The sequence below is a fragment of the Cyprinus carpio genome, chromosome B9, assembly GCF_018340385.1.
Source record: "Cyprinus carpio isolate SPL01 chromosome B9, ASM1834038v1, whole genome shotgun sequence".
Taxonomy (NCBI): domain Eukaryota; kingdom Metazoa; phylum Chordata; class Actinopteri; order Cypriniformes; family Cyprinidae; genus Cyprinus; species Cyprinus carpio.
Genome location: NC_056605.1, coordinates 8836092 through 8863201, shown reverse-complemented (window position 1 = coordinate 8863201; position 27110 = coordinate 8836092). Strand labels below are relative to the sequence as shown.

The following is a 27110-nucleotide window of genomic DNA, read 5'->3' as shown; positions in this document are numbered from 1 at the left end:
GTTGCATCCAGTGGGGACATAATTACTGATTATAATTGACTTAACTCTACTGTCTTTTTCACCTCGTTTGTTGTTTTCGTATTGCCGCTGCGTAAACAGTAAAACCATGTCTGCATTTGTGATCTGAGAAACTACAGGTCCGACCCTCTCACTGCTCAAAACTCGGCGTTTGAATCATCATTGTGCAAATTATTTAAAATATAAAAACGTATACTGACAGACTGGAGTCAGAAAGCACCAGACTGTCCTTAGCAAAGTTTAAACTGGCCAACTTTATAGAAAGCACCGTTGTGCTACGACGCATTGCAGGCTACTGGTTCATGAAACAGTCCATCATCCTCCATAAATGCCGCAAGAGCACGTCTGAATATTTGGGTTGAACTGTTCTGGAACAGTGTTAGAAATAAAACTAACCACTCATTTCTAGTTGTGTCCTCTTGTTGAAGACCAAACCCAAGTAGAATTCGCTTTTCACTAAGAAACACACAAGCGACTTGCCCCTAGAAAAACATGGCAGGCAAGCGGCAACAGAGAGAATAAAAAGTTACGCCTTCTTTCCTTTGCATGAACATTTGGGCGTATTGTTATGCAAATCTTCCCACATATGTTATCATAGAGATGTAAAGCCTTTTGGGGGGGTGTGATTGAACTGCTTAACTTTGATAAAGAATATACTCCTTTGAATTTGGAGACTTTAGTCCTTTGGCAACTTCAACAGATCTTCTTTATGCACCAAGAGCTTGTAACACTCCAAAGAGAAAGGAAAACTGAAATCGCAACGTGTCATCAATAACCCCTTTTAAAATACAATGCATGTTAGAGATTCACCTAGGGGATTGTACTGCATCAGGGTTAATCAGGATGACCTGTTAATAAAGGAAAGCATAGACACAGACAAACACTTTACCTGAAATATTGTTGATCAGTATTTCCCATTTGGGTGAAAAAATCTGAATGTCTCTTGTGTATATTACACTACTGTGTTTTGTGTTTTTGTTTATTTGCGCTTGCATGAATTCACTTCACAGCTCTGTGTACACTCTGTTTGCCATGTGCCAACTTCATCTTAAAAGGGCATGAAGATGAACAGTCACCAATCTAGAGCACATCTCCATGTGCAGGCTCCCCCAAATGAAAACGACAGAGTTTCACATCACAAACAATACAAGAACATTGAAATGATCTATCTTAAGACATATTGGGAAATACTGTGAGTGACAAGTTGATAGCGATGTATATTGTATTTTCACATAAGAGCATCTGCTATATGCTGTTCATAAAATCTTTTTTGATGTGCATATTCAATCATTCATTCATTATTAGTTTGAGCCTTCTTAATAAAATTAAGGTGTGTTTATTTGTTTGTTCCTCCTCGCGTATAAGCTCCATATTCTCAATACATTATTTAGATTTAAATTTATGCATTAAATGTAAAACTTTTAAATTTGCATTTACCCAACGCTTTTATATCCAAAGCGACTTACAGTGCATTCAGGCTATCAATTTTTTACCTAATCATGTGTTCCCGGAGACATCGACCTCCTAACTTACCTTGCGCTTGGTAACGCAATGCTCTCCACTTGAGCTACAGGAGCACAAAAAAATATGTTATATAAACCATAAAACCCTACCCGATTGTAAATCTGATATAATATTTTAAATGATTTAGATGATAGTTAAAGATGCCAGGGGGAAGCAGTTTAAATAATAAATAATAATGAAATAAATAATGAAAAAAAGATAAAACTGTTTGTTACCACATTTTATAATATTTATGTAATTTAATTTATTTACTTAACAGATCCTAACAGAGTCTCACTTTTCCCCCCTCTGCTAGCTCCTGAAAGAAGAAGTGGCACCAACCATCCCCCTTTTTCCTGCAGAGACTGGAGCGTTGTGGACCGGTCACTGTGGCAGTGCAGCTCAGGGTAAGTCCACATAAGAACCACTGCCAGCTCCCAAATCTGACCTGAGCCAACCCAGCCCATCCAGATGCTCATTGTGCTCTGTGCATTTAACTTCCCTGTTCCCCAGAGAGTGTTGATCTCCTAAAAAAGCCCTGCAGGCTCACAAAAACCACAAAGTTGCCTGACATCTAAACATTATAAATCTGCCAGACACGTCCGTCTTAAAAACATATGTAATTAATGTGGTTTGAACAACAGGCTTTATGAAGAAGTGTTGTAGTGTTGTGTCAGTCTCATAGGCCCAGTGTGGTTAGTGGGGAGTTAAGGAATTTTGGGCTGTTAATGGTTTCAGTGATTAGGGTGGGTGATTTGGATGGTTGTGGATACTGAATGAATAAACAGCAGACTCACTGTTACTGTGGGATGAGAACAGCTCAACTGCCGGATTCTCTCTCTCTATATATATATTATGATATATATAGATTATATAATATATATATATATCGTATATATATATATATATATATATATATATATATATTATATAATATAAAATCAAAATATTAGAATGATTTTCTGAAGGATCATGTGACACTGAAGACTGGAGTAATGATGCTGAAAATTTAGTTTAGAATAATTAAATTTTAAATGAATTCACAATAGAAAACAGGTTATTTATTTGTTTGTTTGCTATTCATTTTATTTATTTATTTATTTATTTAATGCAACACTGGTAAGCATAAGGGACTATTTTTCAAAAACATAAATAAATAAATAAATAAATCTTACCAACTCCAACTTTTGAACAGTAGTATATGCACTACTGTGCTAAGATGTAAAGCACATTATATGCTACACACACACACAACATAAATAACACACGCACGACACACACACACACACATGGTACCGACTTTAGTATAGGGACCAATTTATCACTAAACTAGTTTGCTTATTAGCATGTCTATTATTAATAATGACTGTTTATTACTACAAATAAAGCACATATTCTGCATGACCACATTCTACATACCTAATCCTACCCAATACCTAAAATGAACAACAATCTTACTAATTATGTATAAGCAGCAAATGAGGAGTTTGAGGCAAAAGTCAAAGTAAATGGCGAGAATTGGACCTTAAAATAAAGTGTGACCAGATATTACACACACATAGCATATTTCTCTGTCCACATTGAGTGAAGAATACAGAGGCTTACAGAAAATCATTCAGTTCCCATCGATTCACATCCCTACACTTACAACACGCTCCTTTCAACCACTGCAATTGGCTCTTTGTAACACACCCATCTATTAAAGTAATGCACATTCCTTGCACACATGGAGACTTGCTCTCGCTTTCGTCCTGACCTCATTCTCATGCTGGTGGTATGCAGGTTACATATATGTACAGAATGTGCTTATGTTCACACGTTCTACACTGCATGACCTGATTTCTGCACCACGACATGTAAGGGGTTGTGCAGGAGTTTATGAGAAGAGCACACAGTGTTCCTCTCTAATCTGTCCTTTCTGTTCAGGGCTGATTACATCATAAAGCACATTCAATGCACAGCGCTCACACAAACACAGATGTTATTTATCTACGCCTCAATAGCTCCCAGACGAGAGCGGTAGAAGAGATGTGAAATCCTTCAACAATAATAAATAACATCTAGTTTAATGTGTTTTTCATTAGCATTCACCCTCACGGAAAGATGGAACGGTTGTAATTGGCAGCTTTTTTCATTTATTCCTTTGAATGGGTGATTGTATGTATTATGGCCTGCGGCGCCGTCTTTCCCCATCTCTTTTCTGTCGGCTGGCGTCAGTAAAAATGTCACATGAGGATGGCAGGCTCATTGCCGGTCGTGCTGACTCAGCACAGGCTCCTTGGCCTATGACATCATTATTCAGATCCTGCTTTTTTCAGTTTGTGCCTCGTAAGTACAGTATCACACACATGGAGTCTGCATGTGCAGGGCTCCCGCAGAAACGTCTGCAGATTTCCATCCGTTTCGTTAAAACACTTCCCTTGTGTTTTTGGCTTATTAAAAATGTAATTTTTTATACTTATCTATGGTATTCATACAGTGCTTGCACACATAATTTTATTGCTCAGCTCGTATATGAAAAATGCCTTAAATTTATTTTGCACTAATGAGTTTGTCCATAAGGTGGCAACACGTTGTTTCAAAAAAGAAACACCAATTATGTAACATCAATTAATAGTTTTCACACTCTTATAGAAACACCCATGTAAGGTCCACACAACTGGCCCAACGAAGGTATCCAATGGTGGATGAAGGTTTCCTGCGTGTTCGGTCTTTATCAGTGTGCAAAGTTATTTAATTTAAATGGGGTGGTTGATGTCTTTTTATTTTTTATTTTTTTCCTAGGCTTGATTGTTTTTATGGGGGCAGTCTAACATGTGTTCATGCTTTATTTAATTTAAAAAAAAAAAAACATTATTTTTCATATAATTTATTTTTATTCCACACCGATCTGTCCCTTCTCTGACAAAAACACCTCGATTATTTCCTTGTGTTTTTATGAAGCCCCTCCCTCAGAAATATGCGATGGGCTGAGATTGGTCAGCTGGCTCAGTGTGTTGTGATTCGCTAAACCACCTTTAGAGCATGTCTGAACAGCCGGCTCCTCAAGCTCAGAATTTGTCTGGTTGTATTGTAAACAATGATGTCCTCTATATTGCTTATCAATTTGAGCGCAGTTGAGACTCAGAAAATATTAATGAAGAGGATTGCGCAGAACCTGTGCAAGCACTGCTTTTAATGATATGTTTGTTTGTTGTTGTTTCATACTTTTAGACATGCTGTTGTTTGTAAATGCTACTGCTTCTGTTAGCTTTTAATATACGGTTTTATTCTGATAAAAGCTTTAATACAGCACAGCAACTGTATGCGCGTCCATGTATAATGCTTCTCATTGCTATGTAAAAATAATAAGTGTATAAATGGAACAGTTTGTTGGAGCTGATCTGACGATCTGTATGAGAGAGGGAGAGATGCAGAGCTATTGGAGCTAGGTGACGTGAGGAACAGGATTGAGAACCGCTGCTTTAGAACATTGGTTTTTTGAAACTTGTTAATCTAATAGAATCGTTAGAAGACAGAATCGCAATTCATATATGAACAGATTTTTACGTGCACCCCTAGTTTTCTCTTCCTCTTCTCTAAAGCAGCACAACATGGCCTCACCCCCTTTGTTGCGTGTTCCCGGGGGTGGGGTTTATCTGGGTTCGTGATGTAACGGACCTGGGAAGAGGCTCGTTGTAGTCCTTTACAAGCCATTTTTGTAGGCATTAACCTGCCAGAATTTTAAAAGACGATATCTCCGTTTGCATTGAACTTTCAGTGCTGCAACTTTATGCTCAAACAGCAACATTACACACTTACTAACGTTAAAAATCACAATCAACCACCCCTTTAAGTTAAATTCTGATCTGACTCCATTTTATTGTGACCTCGAATTTAGGTTAGAATTCCAATTATTATTGATCATTTATAAGATAATTTATCTAAATATCTGATTATTCTATTTAACTCTGATTGAATCTTTTTAATCTTATTCCTATAACACTTTGAGTCTCATACCGGCTGGTATACGGATCTCATATCCTCTCGCTCACAAGCACTTGTCAATGTGATCGTCTGTTATTGTTGCTGTCTCCACTATTTTGTTGTCATTGTTACTCTTTTTAGTTTCAAATCAGGTGCTGTGTGTACACTACTTGTTCACTATTCCGATGAAGAAATTTGCATCACACACACTGTATGCTGTCCCTTGCGTATGTGTAAAAAGTAGACTTTGGGCATTAAAGAAGTGCCCTGATCTTCATGCAACATTTCCTTAAGTACTTCAGACCAAGACAAACACCTTACAAACGGAGACAGGAACTAACAATTAGAATTTGCATTGAACAAGTCTTAGATATCATTGTTTACACCAGTGGTGCCCAACCCTGTTCCTGGAGATCTACCTTCCTGCAAAGTTCAGCTTCAACCCTGATCAAACACGGCTTAACCAGCTAATTAAGATCTTCAGGAGCACTTGATAATTACAGGCAGGTGTGCTGAAGCAGGGTTATAACTGAACTCTGCAGGTAGGTAGATCTCCAGGAACAGGGTTGGGCACCACTTGTTTACACCTTTTTGGTGACCGAAGGTAATTTGCATGAAAGACGCTGGAAAATGGCACACCCTCTACAGTGAGAGAAATATATCTATATATAAATATAAGATTGAGACCATTGTACCAGTCGCCCTGAGGCAGTTTAAATAATACCAAACATGACTGTGAATATCTCTTGCATTCATGTAGAACATTATATTATACTATTGACCATTCTGAGTGAGCAAAGTGGAGGGAGGATGGGTAAGGGAAAGAAAAGGGATGAAAAGGAACTAATGCATAGGTGAGAGTGACATTTTCCCGCATATTCTCTCAGTGAGATGTGGAAACAGTGTGTCTGTACAGATGTTTGATGTTTTGTTTGTGTGTGTGTTTTTTTTTTTTGTGTGTGTGTGTATTATCCTTATCTCAAGTGTCTGAGGGTTCTGTAAATCTTACACCCACCTGGAGGGCAAAACAAGGCTTTTCTCTGCTGACTGCCAGTTATTTTTTTATTTTTTTTTTTATCAGGTTTTTGCACTGAATGAACTATGATGACCGGAATTATGCAAGGTGGTAACTTCCACATTCATTGTTTTCCCTTAGAAAAACATTGTAAAGAAAATGCTTAACATGCAGTTTAGCTCAATGAGTTCATGTTCTGAGCTAATCTGCTTGCCTGTTAGTTTTATTAATAAGGTGTGTATTGAATTTTATCTTGTTATATCCATCAGTACACATGTTAGTGTGTTGTGTTTTAGAATTTCTTACTGTTTTTATTGATTGAAATACTGCAGAGGGTGCAGTATTGACAGGCCTGTGCAGTACTTCTATAAATGTTTTACCCTCCAGGTCTCCATGCCAGTTACGTGACTAAAAATTATGAATAAAAGTTAGTGGTGATCAATTCTTACAGACAACTCTGGTGTGAAGGAGTGCAAAGATATTTTTATCACTCATAACTTCCACAGAGAAATAGCAAAGACCTTGGACAAGGATGAAACTTTCTAGAGCAAATATGTTGAGTGCCTGGCCTGTGCTTTTGTGCTGTCAAATGCAATAGTCTTTGAAAGGCTACATGTCTGGTTGCAGAGTTACTGTATTCGAATTACTTTTCCTGTTAACACAGTAATGTAATGTGTTACATTTTAGATTTATGTAATTTGATTACAGTTACTAATGTCAATACATTGGATGCAGTCTTAGGAAAACCCAACACATGGTGAAATTTTACCGTACTTTTTTGGAGCGGTAACATACCATTTTTAAGGTACCATATGAAAGTTGGATTCAAGCCCTTTTCCAAAACTGTTTGTTTTTATTTTGTCCATCGAGCTCTTGAATGTAACAAAAGTCTGTGCGTGGTTAGTGAAAAACTAAAATTTTGAAGTCACTTAAATAAGGCAATAACAACACCTAGAGAACATTTTGTTCACAAGGACTTTCAATCGCGTTCACAGAATTTTTGTAAGACACTTTTTGTGTAGGAAAGGTATATGCGAGAAGGTGTCAACTATCCTGCATAATGCTGTGATTCACACCTGAGAAGACAAAGGCCTGCATAACGAGCTGCATAATGAGCCTTTCAGCCAGGTGTGTGACTGAGAGAGAAGTGTTACAAGAAAGACTCTGAGGACAAAATTTTTTTTTTTAAACTACATTATTTAACGTGTTTGTGATGGTCACTGATACTAGTACTAAATTTCTAGAACAAAGAACACAATTACCACATAGCACACATATTATCTAGTGATATTTATGGCTTACTTGATACATTTACACCTCAGAGGATCCCGGTTTATAACACATTCAAAATACTTACACCAGAGTAGATATTTATGAACAGAAGCTTAGTTACATTCATAAACACAAGCATGCTTTGTATGTAGGCCTATACAATATATATAGTTTATAAACATATTTGACATTAGGCTAGCAACAATATATATATATATATATATATATATAATATATATATATATATTATATATATATATATATATATATACAATATATCATATTGCTGTTTATGTTATATAACATTAAAAAAAGAAATAAAAAAAAAACATCCTGGCATGGTGAGACGTAAGGTGCTGTGAATGATGAAAACTTTATAATGTTTCACTTGATTATACATTTAGTCAGGAAATTATAGTTTTGAAAAAAGTATAACTAGTAAAATGTGTACAGGTTATGTGAAAACTGATCCAAGTAAGATAAAAAAAAAAAAAAGACTTAGGATCTCTGCTTGATCAAGCCGCTGCATCAATAATCCAAAGGTAATCCAAAGCTTCTTGAGGTGAATTCTTTCTTATTTGTCACAGCAAGTCTTTTCTGCGGTGAGTACAGTCTCATTCCTCTCAGCGCAAAGTGCAAAGTAAAATGTAAAAAACTCGCTGCTTTGTTTGTTGTAATGGGGCGTTTACCCGCCGCGAGCTTCATGTGGATGATTATAAGGCCAATAGCGCGCTCGGCGCATGGGCGTGGTCACATTAGATATAATGAAGGGTGACGTGAAAGACTGGACATCGCGTTGGTTTCATATGGATTACATTATCACAGAATATTTGTTTTCGATAAGACTTGCATAGTTTAAAAGTAGACCTGTCAAGCTTTCTATAGATATCTCTCTCATGTCTCTGTGTGGAGTATTTGCTGAGTTACAGTTCATTTTAATGATGCATTTTTAAATAAAGATCACCGCAGACCAAGGCTGCAGACAGCGCACCCTGTTTGTTATCTTTATTTTATAAGTGCACAAAGTTTTGTTGTTATTATGTGTGGATACAAATAAAATTAGACCCTTTACAGTTTCGATTGATGTATTGCTCTTATCTGTACGATTAAAACTGAAAGTGTAATTTAAGTTCTTTTTGGTGTTATTAGGAGAAGATGCCTCAAAACGCATATTAGTGTTAGTCGGCCCCAGAGGGTTAACAGCTCCAGTCCCTATTCACTTACATCATATGGAAAAGAGTTGTCTGTACATTTTTCAGTCTCTTTTTGTGTTTCACAGTAGTCAAGTCATACCAGTTTGAAACAAAATGACAGTGTGTAAACATGCGACAGAATTTTTTTTTTTAATTATTTTTGTATTTTTTTTTTTTTTTTGACTGAACTGTTTCTTTAAATCCATTGTACGGGTTTCTGTACAAAAACAATAAAAGGTTCTGTCTGGGCTTTCTTGTAAGTGGTGGCAGATGGTGAGAGGAGGATGTACCATGACTCATGTTGCTATAAAAAAATGGAAGCAAATAGGAGTCATTGAGATAAATCTTTGATTGTATCATTACATAAACAACAGCCTTACCTGTCTTTTCCTGTGGCTCTCTCTTGTTCCAGAACTCTCTGTGTGAGATCACCAGTAAGCTGCAAGCGTGTACACCTCACTTTGTGCAGTGCATCAGGCCCAACAATGCCGGAAAGCCTGATGTGTTCGACAGTTTCCATGTGTCCTCACAGCTCCAGTACGTGGGGGTTCTGGAGATGGTCCGCATGATCCGGTATGGATACCCAGTCCGCCTGTCTTTCACCAGCTTCCTGAGCAGGTGAGATCCACAACCCTTCAACTGAGCACAGATGTGATTGTAAGGCACTTTCTATGGCAAGATAGAGTACAGATAGGTGCCCCATTACTGTTTGTAAGCAGTAAACCACGTTCTTTAAATAAGAACTTTTACATGTGTTAAATATACACTACTGTTCAAAAGTTTGGGGTCAAAATTTTTAAGTAAAATCATTAAAAAAAAAAGATTTATTTATTTATTTATTTTTTTATAATAAAGAAAATAAATAAATGTATATTTTTATTTAGCAAGAGTGGATTAAATTAATCAAAAGTGACAGTAAAGACATTTATAATGTCACAAAAGTTATTTTAAATATTAATAATAATTAACAATATAGTTTTATTGTATTTTTAATAAAAATAAACTAATCAAATCAAACCACAACAGATTATCATATTTTTGCCATAATTAGTGGTCAGCAGAATAATCAACTCATTGTAGAATAAAACATTATATAGTGTTATGCAATGTTATATAGTAATGTAAAATAAAATAAAAAAAATAAAAAATAATAATAATAATAATAATAATGACTAAACTAACTAAATAATTAAATATTGTAAATACTTAATGTAGTATAAATGTAATGTTGAAAATGTAGCAGGTTTTGATTTTCCTGTTGTCTGTTTTTAAATCAAGCAGTTCATATCCTAGCATGTTTCCCATGAGAACCATATTATATTACGTGTAGACTTACTGAGGTCAAGACATCTGTAAACTCTATTTCTATGGACATACAGTATATTTATGTTTCTATATGCTCAGCACAAGAGGTTTTTTAATCCATTTCTGCTGCCAGGTCAAATGAGGTATAGCGGCATTCCTGCTGGGAATATATCATAAGTGCACTTTCTCAGACGCTGATATGTGTCTGCCTGACTCAAGCTGTCTGTGCTATATGCTCGAGATGGACTTTCAGTTCAGCTGAGGTTAGGCAGAAAGTATATACTGTGTGTGTGTGTGTGTGTGTGTGTGTGTGTGTGTGTGTGTGTGTGTGTGTGTGTGTGTGTGTGCTGAGATCAGCGTCTAGATTGTGACACTGGATTCACGCCATAATTAATGCTCATAGGCCTCAGTACGAACTGTTTTTTTTTTTTTTTTTTTTTTTGAGTCTGAGGCATTTTTCTGAAGGGGTGCTATTGGGGCAGTTTCGGAGAGGATGAAGTGATCTCGGCTGGGTCATCCTGATCTCAGCTCAACTTCACATGACTGGAAGAGAGAGAAATGGGATAAAGCATCAAGGAGAAAGACTGGAATGTGATTGAAAAAAGGGGCAGATTGTAAAATTTCAAGAAATCTTCCCAGTGCTTTTCAGAATGTGACAGAAGAAGATGAAGAGGAGCAGGCTGTTCCTTCTGTCAAGCAAGGGTTCAGTGTGACTCTGGCTTCATCTTCCTCGGGAACACAGTGCCTCATCTTCATGTCACACTGACACCCATAGAATAGGCTGTTCCCACTCTTTGCACAAACCAGACTTTATTTTAGGGCTGGAGAGGCTGGTAAAGTTCCCACTACGTCTTTGATGCTTTTTCTCTTATTTCATTCCTTCATCGTCCCTTTTCAAACTTAACTTTTGTCTAAGTTCACAGAAGGGTTATTTGTTTTTTCAGTTTTCAAATTAACTTCAGTTTTCAGTGTAGCTTTACTTATTTTCAGAAACCTTTATGGATGCATTATTGTTGTTATTATTATTATTATTATTATTATTATACATTTATGCATTTTAGTTTTAGTTTAGACTTTTGAGACAAGTTTTTCCAGTATTTATGTATTTTGTATGCAAACAGGAAGTTTAAGGAAGACATATCAAAGTCAATTATATTTTACAGTGAAATTACTGTACAATATTTGTTATTATGTTTTATATGTAATAATAATAATATATTATAATTCATAATAGCAGCATAATCATAATGAATCCTTATTATTCTTATTATTGCTATATGAATTATATGTTTTCTGAAATATTTCTTTTTATTTACAGTGAAACCTAGCTATAAATGTTTATTATTTAAAATATAATAATAAGAAAAATAATAGAACTTGATAATTAAATAATTTGATCTGTGTTAGGTGTATAACGGTATCAAATTTTCATGTTGCGATTAATTGCTAATGCTTTTATCATGGTATATGGTATTATCACAATATTGAAATTTAGTTGCAAAAAAAGTGTGGTCATACAGTATAATAGGTTTAAGTATTTTTTAAAACAAAAAGAACTGAACATTTAAATACAATAAATCAATACACAAAAATGTATAAGGTAAAAAAAGTTTCACACAGATTAAAGTGCAAAAAAAAAGAATTATGAAGCCAATAGGTAACACTTTACAGTAAGATCACATTAGTTAGTTAACCTTAATGCTTAAATATTAACAATGAGCAATAGCTATATTTGCTACAGAAGTTAATAATTTTGTTAAAAAATACAACTGTTAGTTCATGCTCAAGTTCATTAAATAAGACAGTTGCAACTTTTGATTTTTACAAAGTGTTGAATATTAAAATGAAGATTAATTGATATTTAGAATAATTTTTCATTGGCCCTTAGATGTAAAGTGCGTGACCGAACATTAAAGAAGCAAAAAACATTTTTTCAAAAAACAATATCCAGCGTATAATGTTGTAGTCCCGATTAAAAATAAATAAATACCCAATTAAGTCTAAATATTTAAGTATTTGGCGCTGTGATGAACACCACTGCGAATACAAAAATCTGAATGTCTATTTAAATCATTTAAACATGTTTCAGAAAGTGGCACAGCTGTTTTGTTTACTGGGTTTCTGGGGGAACAGCTGCTTGCTGCCTCAGCCGCCATCTGCTGCCAGACAGTGAATTTGCTTTCACAAGCAAGAGAAAAAACAGATCATCTCACGCTCTCTGCCATGTGCACTTCTCATCCGTACTGTGTTACCGTTTACATGAGAGTGTGTATGGATGTGTGATTCAGCGTTGTTGTGGGTTGTGTGCAGTTGATCCGGAAAACAAAAAAACATATCTTAAAAAATGCACTTTGAAAAAATTCCCAACATTTGTATTAACTAATTATTTACGGAATTTTTGAGGTGTCGAATGACAACACTATTGTAAGCATGGTCATTATCGTGATATATCGACATTACCAAATACCGCACGTCTCATCTGTGCATTTATTTAACCTGGTGTCATGTGAGGTCAAATTTTTCAACACAACATCCGCTTTCCAACTCATGTCACATCCGTCTAACCCATGTTTACATAGAAAAACAATGTAAAAGTAGCGCAGTTTAATGTGTGTGAACAGTTTCTTTGTGGGTTTTGCTCATTGGGTGCTCTTTTCTTGGTCTTTTCTCACTGTTTTATCGATTTTTTTAGGATTTTACTTACGTGTCTAATTTTCCAATCTCCTTCCAACCCTGTTTTTTTCGAGCAGCTGCATCCAGTGTGCTTTCATTAGATCACACGCTGTTCTTTCTCTCGTCGCCAGTAACAGGCTAACAGATTACGGTAACATTCCAGTGCGATAATGAATCGGGACATTGCTGGTCACATGACACGGTAAGTTTCCACTACCTGGCTGTAAACATCATGAATCTTTCAGAAAGAGATGGCGAGGGAGAGAAGGACTATGGACACTTTATCCTCAAAACATTTTAGCTCCTAGACACCAGCTCGTGTTGACTCTGGATTAAATGACCCAGACATTTGCGACATTTGTGTTTAGACTGGGGTTTGTGTTTAGTCTGGTTCTTAAAGTGGTTATAGATTTTTTTTTGATTATATATATTGTTTTGAGTAGTTTTATTGTAGGAGTTGGTTTTTTGTTTTTAGTGGGGTTGTTGTTTTTTCAGGGGCAGTACTGGTTTTAGTGTGAGCCAATGTCTGCTTGGACTATTTTCTCTCAAATTGCATGACGTGAAACTTGTCTCTTGTTTTCCGCAGCAAATGGTCACTGTCGTTTATTGTGGAGTCAAGCGCCTCTGTGATGGTTGCTTCCTTGATCCCTCAGTATTTCAGTCATCCTGTTGCTGTCCAATAAGTAAGTCCATTCTGTCTTCACATTCCCGAGCGCTGCATGGTGCTCGGGTGGTTATTTGCTGTGGGAGATGTCTCATCTGAGTGGGCAAATTGACGGCTGTGCACTCATGTGAGTGGTTTTTTTGGGGGCTGAGTATGTACGTTGCGGTTATGTGTTTCAGCCTCACAACTACTGCTGTAAAGGCAAGCCCGAGGTAGTAACCGAGGGGAGAGAGCTGCGATGAATTGCGATGCACGAGCAGTACGAAAGTGCCAGGCGGTCGAGTTTGATGCGATGGGAAATTTGGGGCTTTTTCCGAGCTGGGAGGTTGACTGTATAAGCGGTGATGTCATTTGTCGATTGGCCTTTTATCGTGTGAGGGCGCTCTTGTCAGCATTGTGAGTCGTGTTGTTTGTGTGTTGGCATTGTGACAATGTCAATCTGCATGGTTTCGTAGAGTTGCTATTGGGTTGGTGGTTGATGGTGTCCAAGAGCTGTACGAGCTTGTTGTATATTGATGTTTTTTGAGTGCGCTTATTTGCTTGATTTTTTATCTAATTCTAAATATCGTAGTACCCAAGAGTGCTTTTACTTTAACGTTTTTTTGGGGTTCAACACAGCCCACTTGACTGGCTATGGTTTTTCCAAATTAACAAGCCACTCCTCCGTTCTCAGACGGCTGGCCCACAATTTTGTTGATAGGAAAATTACATTTCATAATATGACTTACTATTGCATACAAACAGTTATTTCAATTGAGTTCCAGGTACTTTCTAGCCTATTGGAAGGCCATTTTCCCTGAATCGTATTAAATGCATGAAATCATCTTCTATCAAATGCTTTCATTGTATTAATAATTTCACGTTATATAGAAGACATATAGGTCTGATTACCATCATAATGAAATCAGTAAATTACCAAACTTATATTTCCACGGCAGAAGAAAACAAGTGACTGGAGCGGCATTCAGATGAATTTACACACAGACAGTTCAATGTAGCTGAAAATGTGCACGAATGCATTTACACGGTAAAATGATAAACACATAACACAATGTTGTGAAGTTTGAACCCTTTTCCAATACCGTGACTGGGAAGAGTTTTGAGATTCATCTTTACACACACGAGGGACAAACTGAGTGGACTCATACACAAACTGTTCAAAAAGGTTCAGACATTCACATGATCTCTCCTGAAGGAAACAGCAAAGCATTAAGAGCTGTGGGGGAAAGCTTTTTTGACAGGATGATTATGTCCAAATGTTTCTTATTTTGTGTAGAAATATATATATATATTTTTCCATTTAGTACTATATATATATTTCCATTTAATTTACTCGGAAGCAACAGAAGATACTTGCATGTTTCCCAGAAAGCAAATTAAGTACAATTTATCTTGATCTTCAAATTCAAAATGTTAAATGCATCTCGCTTTCCTCTGGCGCATCAGTGAATGTTGGAACCTTTTTCATAGTTTGTGGTTTGAGTGCCCTCAACCGTCCCTCCATGTGAAAAGGATGGATCTAAAATCACACGTCACTGGCGAACAGGTTCAAATCTGCAAAAGATGCTGGCAAACTGAATAATCTGCAGGGCATGGAGGATGTTTTTGAAGACACAGAGCTCCGTTTTAAAACTGGTTCAGACCAAACAAGGCACTCATGACAGAGCCATCACAAAAACAAAACACAGTAGTGGATCATCCAGGTAACTACACACAGTCATTAAGAACCAAGGGTTCACAAACTTTTGAACGAGGTTATTTTAATATATCAGCTATTTTTTTGTCTTTGTGGACAAAAGTACATCTTTTATGTAAACAATACTTACGCATGACAGTACTACTAAATATAAATAACATGCATTTTGTATGATCTCTCTTATTTTTTTAAAATTACTCAAGAGGTTCACAACCTTCAAGTGGCACTGTGTATATGTGTATATATATTATATATATGTGTGTGTGTATGTATGTATGTATATATATATATATATATATATATATATATATATATATATATATATATATATATATATATATATATATATATATATATATATATATATATATATATATATATATATATATATATATATATATATATATATATATATATAGTTGATTTAATGGTGCTATATTTTTTGACAGAAAAAAAAAACAAACACAAACTAAAATAGTATAATTATTCATATCATTGACACATTGATCTACCCTCTCTCAGGGCATTCACCACTATCATTTTCTGTTTGCACTGCCCAGAGCAAACAACTCAGCCAAATCGCTACAAACAGTTTCTCCCTTTTCTTGCTCCATGTGCTAGTCTATTGTCCGGCACACGTTGTGTGTTGTTTTTCTGTTGACTTGTGGGTAATATAGAAGTGAAGCCTTGGATAAATGCTGAGCTTTTGTGTTGCTTATGATGTGGAGTCATGTGTGTACCCTCCATCCAGCACGCCTCTCTTCCAAAGACGCCTTGACTTCCCGAGGCAGAAAAGAGGCTGTGAGTCACAAAGAGCCCATTCACAACCTCCCGCCCCTCCATCAAGCCATTCATGAGCGTGTGTTAGGATGAAGGGAAAGTTATTATATTTTTGAATGAATGTTGGTTTTTATATATGTGTTACGTGCGATCGAGAAGTTCTTGGATGATTTGATTCTTTGAGTAGAGTATTTTTCTTCTCTGTCTTTATGAATGAAGTGGGGTGTGTAGCCTGAGGTGTGTGGTAGTCTCTGGCCCAGCACTAATAAATATGACAGGCTTCTTTATCACTGTTAAGCCCAAGCCACTGTATCACACACCACAGCACACACAGACTTAGAAACAAATGTGTGGATCTGAGTCGACAGTTTAATTTGATGTGAATGAAAATAAGGCATTGAGGGATTGAAGTATCCATTATCATGTTCTTAAAGGGACAGTTTACCCCAAAATAACCATTCTGTCATCAGTTGCTCATCCTCATGACTTTTCTTTTTTGTTCAAACCTGTATGATTTTCTTTATTTTTAGGAACAAAAGATTTTTTGAAGAAGGTTGTTTTGTCCAAGGCAGTGGGATCCAAAATTACACTGAATGACCTGATGACTGTAGGGGGACGAATTTTTTTTTCTGTAGTTGTATTTTGTTTTTTTTTTCCAAAATTATCTTTTGTTTTCCAAAGAAGAAGACTTAAACGGGTTTTAAAAGGCACACAGGTAAGCATTTAAACGTCTAAAAAATTTTTAGTAGTAGGTAAAAAATATTTATACTTAAAAATATTATGGTGAAAAAATAGTTATATATTAGTAATTGATTTTACAAAACAAGAAATTTTCTCAGTAATGTTTTTTAGAAAAGTTCAAAGTTAGGGTCAGTAAAACCGTTATGTTTATGAAAGAAGTCCCGAACGCTTATTGCTCACCAAGGATGTGCACGTATTTGATCCTCAAAATACAAAAAAATAAAGTTTTATTATAATAAATATTGTAAAAATATTATTACAATCTTAATAATAACGTTTTATATTTCAATATCATTTTAAGCAATGTAATTTATTTATGGTGTGACCGCAAAACGAATTTTCAGCATCATTACTATCAGTTTTTCCAGTGTCATATGGGGGTTTCGTTCAGAGACAGTTATACATGGTCAGGACTTTTTAATGAATAGAAAGGTCAGGTAAGAGGAACAGTTTTTTTTTTTGTTTTTTTTTAGTAGACCGAAATCTGGTGTGACTGATAAACTATATTTAATGGTCAGGTTTGATTGACTTTAATCGTGGACTTTGCGAAAATAAATAAAGAACTACTAAACATAAAGAAAATAACCTTTTATTGCATGCTCCAAAGACCTCCGTTTGCTCCTCCAGCAAATCTTCTAAAAAACAGCAGTTTTACACGCATCGATAAATGGCCTTATTTTTTTTTTCTTTTTCTTCTCTTTTATACAAAGATCTGGTTTTTCATGAATCCCTACCCAGGGGCTAGCCATTCATGACATGCAAAATGAAACATCCGATATTCCATCAAAAATTTGGCAGGCTTGCATGTGCAAACAGTTCTTCTCAGTCTGAAAATGATCCTCATTAACATGAACAACAGCTGGCTCTGCCTTACTCATTTAATCTGGTTTATTTGTTTTACACACAACACTAGTGTGATAGTTATTTATTGTATTTTTACCTAGGTTGAATTGAGGCGTGTAATGGATAAACAGCTGGGAACAGGATAAACCGCAAGAATACACTGATTTACATAAGGCTCTCTACTGTATGCACTATCACGTTTTGTTTGAGCACGCTAAGCTCTAGGTCCTTTGAGAGCCATAGCAATTATGCATTCCATAGACATTAATATACATGTCTAACATGAGTCCCTGAACATTTGTTTCCTGAGAGCAGACGAATTGCCGTCTAGTGGGTCGTATCACAATTAATGGATGCTCAGAATAAGAAGATGGATGGTCCGTTGTCATTCTTGCGTTTTATTGTGCTACTTTGCTGTTGGGGGGGGGGGGTGGGGGGGGGGGGGGGGGGGGGGGGGTGGGTTCGGGGGGGGGGGGGGGGGGGGGGGGGGGGGGGGGGGGGGGGGTGGTGCGAGTGGGGGGGGGGTCGGGAGGTGGGGGGGGTGGGGGGGGGTGGGGGGGGGGGGGGGGGGGGGGGGGGGGGGGGGGTTTGGGGGGGGGGGGGGGAATATTGCGGGGAAATCGCCACCCCCTACCACTACATTTCACAATTAAGAGGCTTAACTGCCAGGACAGCTAGACCCTGTTGAGTTCATATGACTTCAATCTCACAAAGGCCCTCCAAACTGTGAGGGCACTCGATATTTTCCTATTTTTTCCCCATCTACAAGAGCGTAGTTGCGTTTCCCCGGGGTCCCTTCATGGTGATGACTCCTGTGGGAAAAGACGTGGGTCTTGGTCCATAGAAGAAGGGTTCGGGGAAGTTCAGAAAACCAACCAGGCTGCTCAGTGAAATCACATTGAACATGGAAGGACGCCTGAGTTAAGTTGGCTTAAGGCTTAAGCAAGTGCTTGAGCTGGAGCGCATGGAGAAGCCCACATTACACTACATCCCTGCGAATACCACCCTACCATCTGTTCACCATGTGCCACTTGACCAAAGCATGCGAGCTGTGTGCGCAGTGGAAACGGTCAAGGGTCTTGTGTAATATTATGTACTCATTTTGTTTGAAAGTCACGGATGTTCAGTTTTCACTCTCGCATTTAAGATTTTCTTGCACTCACGAATTCACAGGCATGACACTTTAATGGTCCATAATGCTAGAATGCGTATGAGAACGTATTCATTCCCAATGTTAAAATTGGGTTAATAGGGCCGGAGGGATAAAAGATCAAATTTTGGGCAGGATTATTTGACAGTAACATTACAAAAATGCCGAATAATTGGGAGAATGAGCTGGCGTACGTGCAATATATGGTATTTTTTTATTTTTTAGTGGCAACAAATATAACTTGCTTGTGAATTTTTTAAAAGAAGTATTTTTTTTTAGAAGTATCAGTTAACATATAGAAAAGAACATGGTTATCATGTCTAAAATAATTCACAGTCAATGCTTAATCTAATCCTCGTTTCATCTTTGATGATGACAACATTGATTTTAGGCAGGCAGTGGTAGCATTGTCTTTTCTTTTTTTGTCATGACAGGTGGCAGTACGCTTTTAAGGTGTCGGCGTCACATTTCATGAGAACATGTTAGGCGAAATTTTGCGAGCGCAGTGTAAGTGGCCCCATTTTTATCGCCAGCTCGCATGCAATGTATAAATCATTCAAGCCAGTTTTCGTGACCTTCCCCGTCAGCAATAAAATTCACAAATTTGCATGACCAATTGAACATGAACAAAATCTGCATAGGGATCACTATTAAAATGTCTGGCCTTCACCAGCAAAAATTTGGCAGAGCAGCAAGTAAATGGGAATTCAACTACCTATATTTGTTTTACTTTTAACTTATTATAGAAACTGGCTACCAGATTATTTGCATTATATCCTATGTATCATATTAACCATGATCATTGTTTGATTTTTATTTTTACAGCGGGTATCATCCGTACTGACATATTGTAAGGCCCGCCAGTTGAGTAATAACACTCTCTCCTCTCAGATGTGTAATCCATATAAAATTGAAAGCAAATATATCATAATAATGCATTCACCCTGGCAATTGTCTGTCACGGTGCAGTTGTTTTATATATATATTTGTTTTTTCCCTCATTTGTCTGGAAGCACGTTATATAAATATTCCATATGAGCAGAAAAACTGTACCAATAAGCATACAAGTGATTTCAGTAAATTTGTGTTAGAGACTTGTGCAGAAGTAAATAACTCTCGGCGTTCGATTCTTGTAATGGGACCTCCCCTGATTTTTTTATTTATTTTGTTTATTTTTTTAATGAACGAACAATCTGAAAATCTACATTCACTTCCTGAACCTAAAATTTGAAATGCAACATATTAAAATCAAGAACGAAAAGCAATTTTTTTTTTTTTGTTTTTTTTGTTTCTGGTTTTTTTAGGATGTAATTAGCATGGATCACGCATGTCTCCAGTTTCCCCTTGGTGAATTCCTTTTGTCTCATGGATATATTCAACACACTATGCGCCAGATGTTCAGAACGCATAATCCCAAATGCACAAACACACCACCCGTGTTCGAAGGGGTGTGTCTACATGTTCCCTCATCTCTCACAGCACAGATGCTTTATCCCTCTGACCTCCAGAACAATGCCGCAAAGCTCTCCTATACAGTTTGACCTTTTCTGTGAATGGTTTTGTCTTGCCAACAATCCAACGCAAGCTGGATGCTGACGAAGTCTTCCAGGGACTCTTGAAACCCTTTGACCCTCGAATTGCATCTCTCTGTGGGTTTTCCCACCAAGGTGAGTGACACGCTGATTGAGGCCTTGTTCTTTGTAGTCGTTAACCTCAAGAAAGTCCTAGGATGGGTTATTGCATTTGAAAAATCACAGCCCTGATTAAACAAGGCCAATAGGAAGTGGGTAGTTCGGATGGTACAGGCATTAGTGAGCATCGTGTTATAACGCAGCAGTAATGGGCTCATAGAGTTCCTCTGCAGTTGAGTATGTGGGTGACAGTGATGTTCTGTGGGTCTGTGGTGCAGCTTTACTGGGAGCTGGTGGACAACCATCTCACCGACAGGAAGAAAAGCATCCGGCAGAGGACAAGTTGCCCCGGCACATTCTGCAGCATTGTAAACTCCAGGGCTGGCAGGTGAGTCACCAAAGATGTCTACCGATGCTTTAGGGAAACCGTTCATAGGGGCAGAGATGCTCTGTTCTGAACTAGTGAGCATGGATTACAGAGACTGAATTAAGGCATCGTAGTCTAAGTAGGCAAAAATATTTTTAGTTTATTTATTTATTTTTTTATTTTTATAAATTGTAAACCAGCAATCACATCTATCCTTTGCAAAGGAAAAAAACAGTTCTAGAATGTACTATGACAATATCATTAAAATCCAAGTTACTGACGAGTAATTTTGATTTTGATCTTTATATTAATCTCATATTCCTTTGAAATAGTGCTAAGCAAAGATTGAGTTTAAAGATATACTATTTTACACAACATATACAGTACGTGTGCTTTGTGTTTGTGCCATTAGTTTAGCATCATGCTATCATCAAACTCTGTTGAACTCAGTTGTAAGTTGAGACTCATGTGATGTACTGTTATTTGGTTATTAGGTTACTTATCAATTGATGTATTAGCAGTCATTTTGAGAACCAAATTTACTCCATTTTCTTTTGCATGTTTCTGCTAAAGAAAAAAAGATTTTAGGTAAAGGTCACACATTGAATTGATTCGATCATGCATTATGGTTAAGTAAAATGAACAAATTAAAAAAAACTACTTTTTTTAAATTTATCTTAAAATTAATCACACAACAAACACCATAATCTTCATAAAACCATCATACAATCTAACCACAAAAACAAAAATGTCCCAAATAACTGAACATTAAACACAAATGGGTCTTTTTTTTTTACTCAAAAATTCATGAAATAACACATAATTTGATTATTTTCTACCCAATTCAGTCCTATGTAAAGCATGCTGTGAACTAAAAATATATTCATGCATGTTTTTTTTTTTTCAGTCAATGCAATAACGAGTTTCAACAACAAAGTGGATTAAGTAAACTTTAATTTGGACATATTTAAGTGGGCTGTACGAAATTAAATTAAGTTGTGATCAAATGTTCAGCAATTGTGTTGCTTTTTTCAAGTAAATTGAACAAGCAGCAAAAATCTTTTTTCCAGTGTATATGGGTAGTAGGCAGCAATCTCTATTATGGAACAGAGCTAACGTGATTACCTATCTCTCTTCCACTTTTCTTCTCTTGTTCAGATGGGGAACAGTAAGGTTTTCTTGAGATACTGGCAGGCCGATCACCTTAATGACCGCTGCCATCAGCTGCACAGAAAGATTATTGTCTGTCAGAAAGGTAAAGTGATCGACAGAGACTCTGTGTTCATACTGTATGATCTGTCACTAGGCTCATATTTTTCTTAATCGTGTGTGTTTGTGTGTGTGTGTGTGTGTGTGTGATTCAGTGGTGCGTGGCTGGTTGGCCAGACAATGTGCACGTCGCAGGCTCACGTCTTGGCAGAAGGAGCAGTGTAACATCCAACGGTTCCTGCAGGGAGCAGAGGACTTGGGTATGCGTGCTTACGACAGCCTGGTCATCCAAAACGCAGCAGATATTGCACGAGAGAACGACCGCCTCCGGGGTCACATCAGTGCTCCACCACTAGGCGAGAGACCGGAACCTGTGGGCAAAGAAGAAGACTCGCCCAAGAGGTGAAACTTATAGCAGAGAATGCATTACTGTTTAACAACCATGAATCTTTAGGTAAAAATCTCTTTTTACAATACACACATCTCAATTTAAAATTATTCTCAATTAGTAAAATCAGCTATTTCTAGGGTAATAAGGTTCTCTGCTTCTCAGAAGTTGAGTGCACTGGTGTCTCTATTGTTTAATTAGTTTTCTAAATTAAATACATATCAAGGAAATAATAATATTCATATTGGTGTCCCTTAGAGGATCTCTAACAAGAAATCTTGTTTTGTCTGCTGAAATTCAATCAGATGTGGCATCTCAGATGCATCTGTGCTACTATGAGATTTCCTCTTGAAGGATTATATTAGACACTCTTACAGTCTAAATTATATTGAAGTGTCTGATTATATCCAAAATGGGCCTTTTCCACTTGGGTTTGAGGAACCTATAAAAATTAATGGGAGGATTTATTGTTTCTCCTTGTTCTCCCTTTGCAAACAAAATGGGAACATAATGCGCCTTAGTTTACCACTGACATCAGAATTACTGACACTTTTTGAGATGTTAGTGGGAATTCAGCAAAAAGGAAGCCTGATCTCAGGTTAGTTGTAGATACTATTAAAAGTGGAACATACAGTACGTACTACCATCTCCATCTGAAAAAGTCTGCAAGCTGCAAGGTTAGATCTGCCTATTCAATTGATATCCAGTACCCAAAACTGAATCAAAAGGGAAAAAAAAATTGTTTATTAATTGTGTCAGAATTAAAAAAAAAAAAAAAAAAAAAAAAACTTCTGACTGAATGAGTTGCATGAGCCATGGGTGAAAGTGGTTTCAGGCACTCCACTTCAAGACCATCCTATAACCTGGGATGAAAATCACAGTAACACAGAACATTAAGTGGCTTGTTGCTTTATTAAAACTATCCAAACACAAAGAACTTAGCACAGATTTATGTAGAAATTAAGCATAAGCAACTGTCTGACACAATGTAACAGTTGCCAAGGAAGTGCTGATCAGTATCACTGGAAGGGAATCTATTCAAGCATAAGCATAAACACAGGTGTATTTGGGTGGCCGTTTGTCATCAGCAGTGCCTCAGTCATTCTGCAATGACCATCTGCTTCTTATGAAGGGGGTGGGCTTCTTGTTATTTAAAAACATGCACACACATTTATCACATACATTCACTTTAGCATCACAAATAAGGGAGGTGCATGTGATTGAGTGATTGGGGTTTCATAGCAAATCTAGATGTGGCAAACTCAATCAGTGAGGAGCTACATACTGCTAATCAGAGAGAGATAAGACCCACCCCCTCTCTGGGTTGCTGAAATCTCCTTAGGTTTTTAAGTCACTGTAACCCCTTACCCACCCCCCTGTTCCCCAAATACCATCCACCCCAATACTCCATCGCCTTTCCTGCGAGAACAACAGATGGTAGGCCCAGATTATAGGGGAAATATCAAACAAGAGTGTGCTTAGTATTACAGGAATCAGCTTAGATCGGCAATGTAAATAATCTTTACAGGCTTTCTGTATATCATAGAGTTTAGAATTGTAATGCAATGCTAATTTGTTGTTATCGTTTACTGGTATCAAGGAAAAAAATGAAAATGAGTAGTCTCTGAGTCTTTAATACTAATGGTTTACTAATAGTTAAAACAAATGGTTTTGGTTTGCTTTTTGTGCATGTGTATATAATTTTGTTTTACCACAATTCATTGTGCCTCCAGACTACCATGAGGTACCACTTTTTGTGAATTAATTTGATCTGCATATCATGTAATTATTAAGGTTACATTTTTACTCGATTGACAAGCCTAGTAATTTATTCTATTTATCTTTATTGTTAAGGGAACACCCATTCCAGTTAGTGTAGTGTAATGAAATCTTAGCCCAGAAATGAATGGACAGCTTGACATTTGTGTATTGATTTTTATGAAGGTTGATGCTGAGTCTCCCACACATGGCAGCTGCTTAAACCTTTACTACCCATCATACATTGAGACAGGACATATGCTTCTAGTCTGATAGTGAGTGAATGATTGAAATAATGAACATATGAATGAATAATGATTTGCTAGATTGGGAAGGGGGAAAAGATACCAGGGTAATACCAGTCATGATGAATGACAGAAACAGCACTAGAAATCTTATTTCCACAAGCACTGAATTTGCTGAATTATTCATTCCATCATCCTTTTGTTTAGGGCTGTTGAAAAAAGTGGGAGGGTTAACGATGTGGCGGGCCGTGGGGGGAACAGACCACTCCGGCATTTCCGCTCCAGCTCTGTGCCTCTACCCCTGGTTATGGACAGCTTGGTACACTCCAGCATTGGGACATTAATCAAAGCAGCCCTTCAGCCTGCGCCACACTCCACTGAGGAGGGAAATGGAGGGAGCCTCTCCTCCCCACGAAAACAACCGCCTCCCAAACCCAAACGAGACCCTAATACACGTCTGAGTGCATCATACGAGGCAGTGAGCGCAGGGCTGAGTATTGCACCCAAAGACAGCCCTGCTGAGGGTCAAACCTCTCCATCTGGAAGCCCACCAAAAACCCAACTCTCTCCTTCTGATCGTACGTATAAATATGAGCTCAACATTCACTGCATGTCCAAAAGTATGTGGACACCCTCTTCTATTATACATGATGTATTGACCTGCACAAAGCCTAAACCTGAGTCCCGCTGATTTACCTTTGGGAGCCAGACCTCACATGCAACATTAAGGTTTATTCTCACTGATGCTCTTGTGTCAGAATGAGTGCAATACTTGCATCCCTATTCCAACATCTAGTGTAAAAACCTTTCCAGAAGAGTGCAAGGAGAATTAGGGAGTACCATATTGCCATTAATAACAGTGGTTTCGATATAATAAATGTAGATTAAATATTAATTAATTGTAAATACAATGTAGGTGTGGTGTTCAGATGTCCACATACTTTTGGCCATATACATTGTTCATGCAATACAGAACTAAATGTCTTAATCTACTTCAATATTGAGAATTGTTTTCTGGGCATTCTAGTAAATAGCTTTTCCCTTTCCTTCCAAAACCATCCATCATTCCTCCACTATGCCTCCAGCTCTTTCTAAACCTCGCCCTCACAGTGATGACTACAGCACCATGAAGAAAATCCCACCCCCCAAGCCCAAACGCAGCCCTAATACTAAACTGACGGGCTCTTATGAGGAGATCTCTGTACCTTCTCCTGCACGGCCCACGGACATGAAACTTGTCAGTTTGTTACGAGGCGGCCACTGCTTGGGCCTCATCCAGCGAGCAGCATCTGCGGACGGCCCCCATTCTTCTGTGCTAAGCCTATACCCCTGCCAGGATGAGGAGGATGTGTATATCGAGATGGTTGGGGCCTCAAGAGCCCTTAGCCTGGCAGACTCCCACAGTCCAGAACTGGGAGAGGCGGTATATGAGGAGATGAAGTACTTCCCACCTGATGAGGTGGGGTCAGCTCCAGTGGTCAAGCCTGAAGCTGTCAATCCCTCTACCACTATCCTACCTGCCCCAGTTCTGGAAATCAAGAGGCCTGTAACTTTGATGGAGCACTCTGGCACACTCGGGGGGAAGCAGCAGGGCAAGGATGGGACAGCATGTGACATTCCAGCTCCATTCCCCAATCTCCTTCCACATCGTCCCCCACTTCTAGTCTTCCCTCCGTCCCCTGTCACCTGCTCTCCCGCCTCGGATGAGTCCCCCCTTACACCTTTGGAGGTGAAGAAGCTGCCGGTGTTCGAGACCAACCTCAACTACACCAGCCAGGATGGGGGCAGCCCACTCTCACCACAGTATACCCGACAAAGAGCTGACTCCTCACCGAGTCTTTCCGTTTTAATGCCAGACAAATCTACGCCACCCTTGACTCCTCCTCCCCCTGCAGCAGCACTTCCACCTCCTTACCGTCCCCCATCCCACTTCCCCTTCCCCCCTGAACCAAACGTTTTGGCCCTGACCCGTGCAGCTTCTCTGGCTACCACCGATTCCCCCAAAGTCTCCCATAAAATAGGGCACAGTATGGCAGAGACACCCCCAAGCAATTCCAAACCTCCCTTCTCCCCAGTAAAGACCTCGAGGCCAGAGCCCCGCAGAGCTCACTCCTGCTCCTCCTCGCCTCTGCTATTCACCCCTGCCAATGGGAGACCCCTCACCAGCCCTCTAGATGAGCTCAACACCCTTTTCAGCTCAGGGCGCAGCCTTCTTCGCAAGTCTACCACTGGAAGAAAGATCCGTGACAGCGGTGAGTGAGGGTGTGTGCATGTGTTTGGGTACATGTGTTCTAAAAAGTAATTCCGCTGCCATTTTTGGCACCAAAAGGAATTGCATACATGAATGACCATGCAGGTCTCTCAAGCACTTTGTCTATAATTGAGCCAGTGTTGGACCACGTCAGGCCTCAACAAAAAGCAATGTTGAAAGCACCACAGAGCAACAGTGTTTCTACTTTTTGCTAAAATCTTTTGTTTCACAGTAATAAGAAAGTCATACGGATTTGACATGGGGGTGAGTAAATAGCTAGATTCTATCACAGATTTCCACAAAACCTGTGCAATATTTATAAATGTCAATAACATATATTATATTTGTTGGCGAAATAGAACACATTTACCAATGTAATACTAAAACGTATTTCTTTCCTCTCACGATAAGTCATGTTGATGGATGTTGGTAGGTTTACGTA

General features: G+C 37.9%; 1 protein-coding gene across 1 annotated transcript in view; it reads left to right on the top strand.

Annotated features, from left to right (window-relative positions):
• Positions 1–27110, top strand: part of LOC109105473 (unconventional myosin-XVI-like) — a 736220-nt gene that overhangs the window by 684174 nt on the left and 24936 nt on the right. Inside the window, 8 exon segments of the mRNA XM_042730903.1 lie at positions 1848–1928; positions 9380–9585; positions 20356–20486; positions 20729–20838; positions 21976–22072; positions 22182–22428; positions 24625–24995; positions 25503–26669. Coding sequence (XP_042586837.1) covers positions 1848–1928; positions 9380–9585; positions 20356–20486; positions 20729–20838; positions 21976–22072; positions 22182–22428; positions 24625–24995; positions 25503–26669 — 2410 coding nt within the window.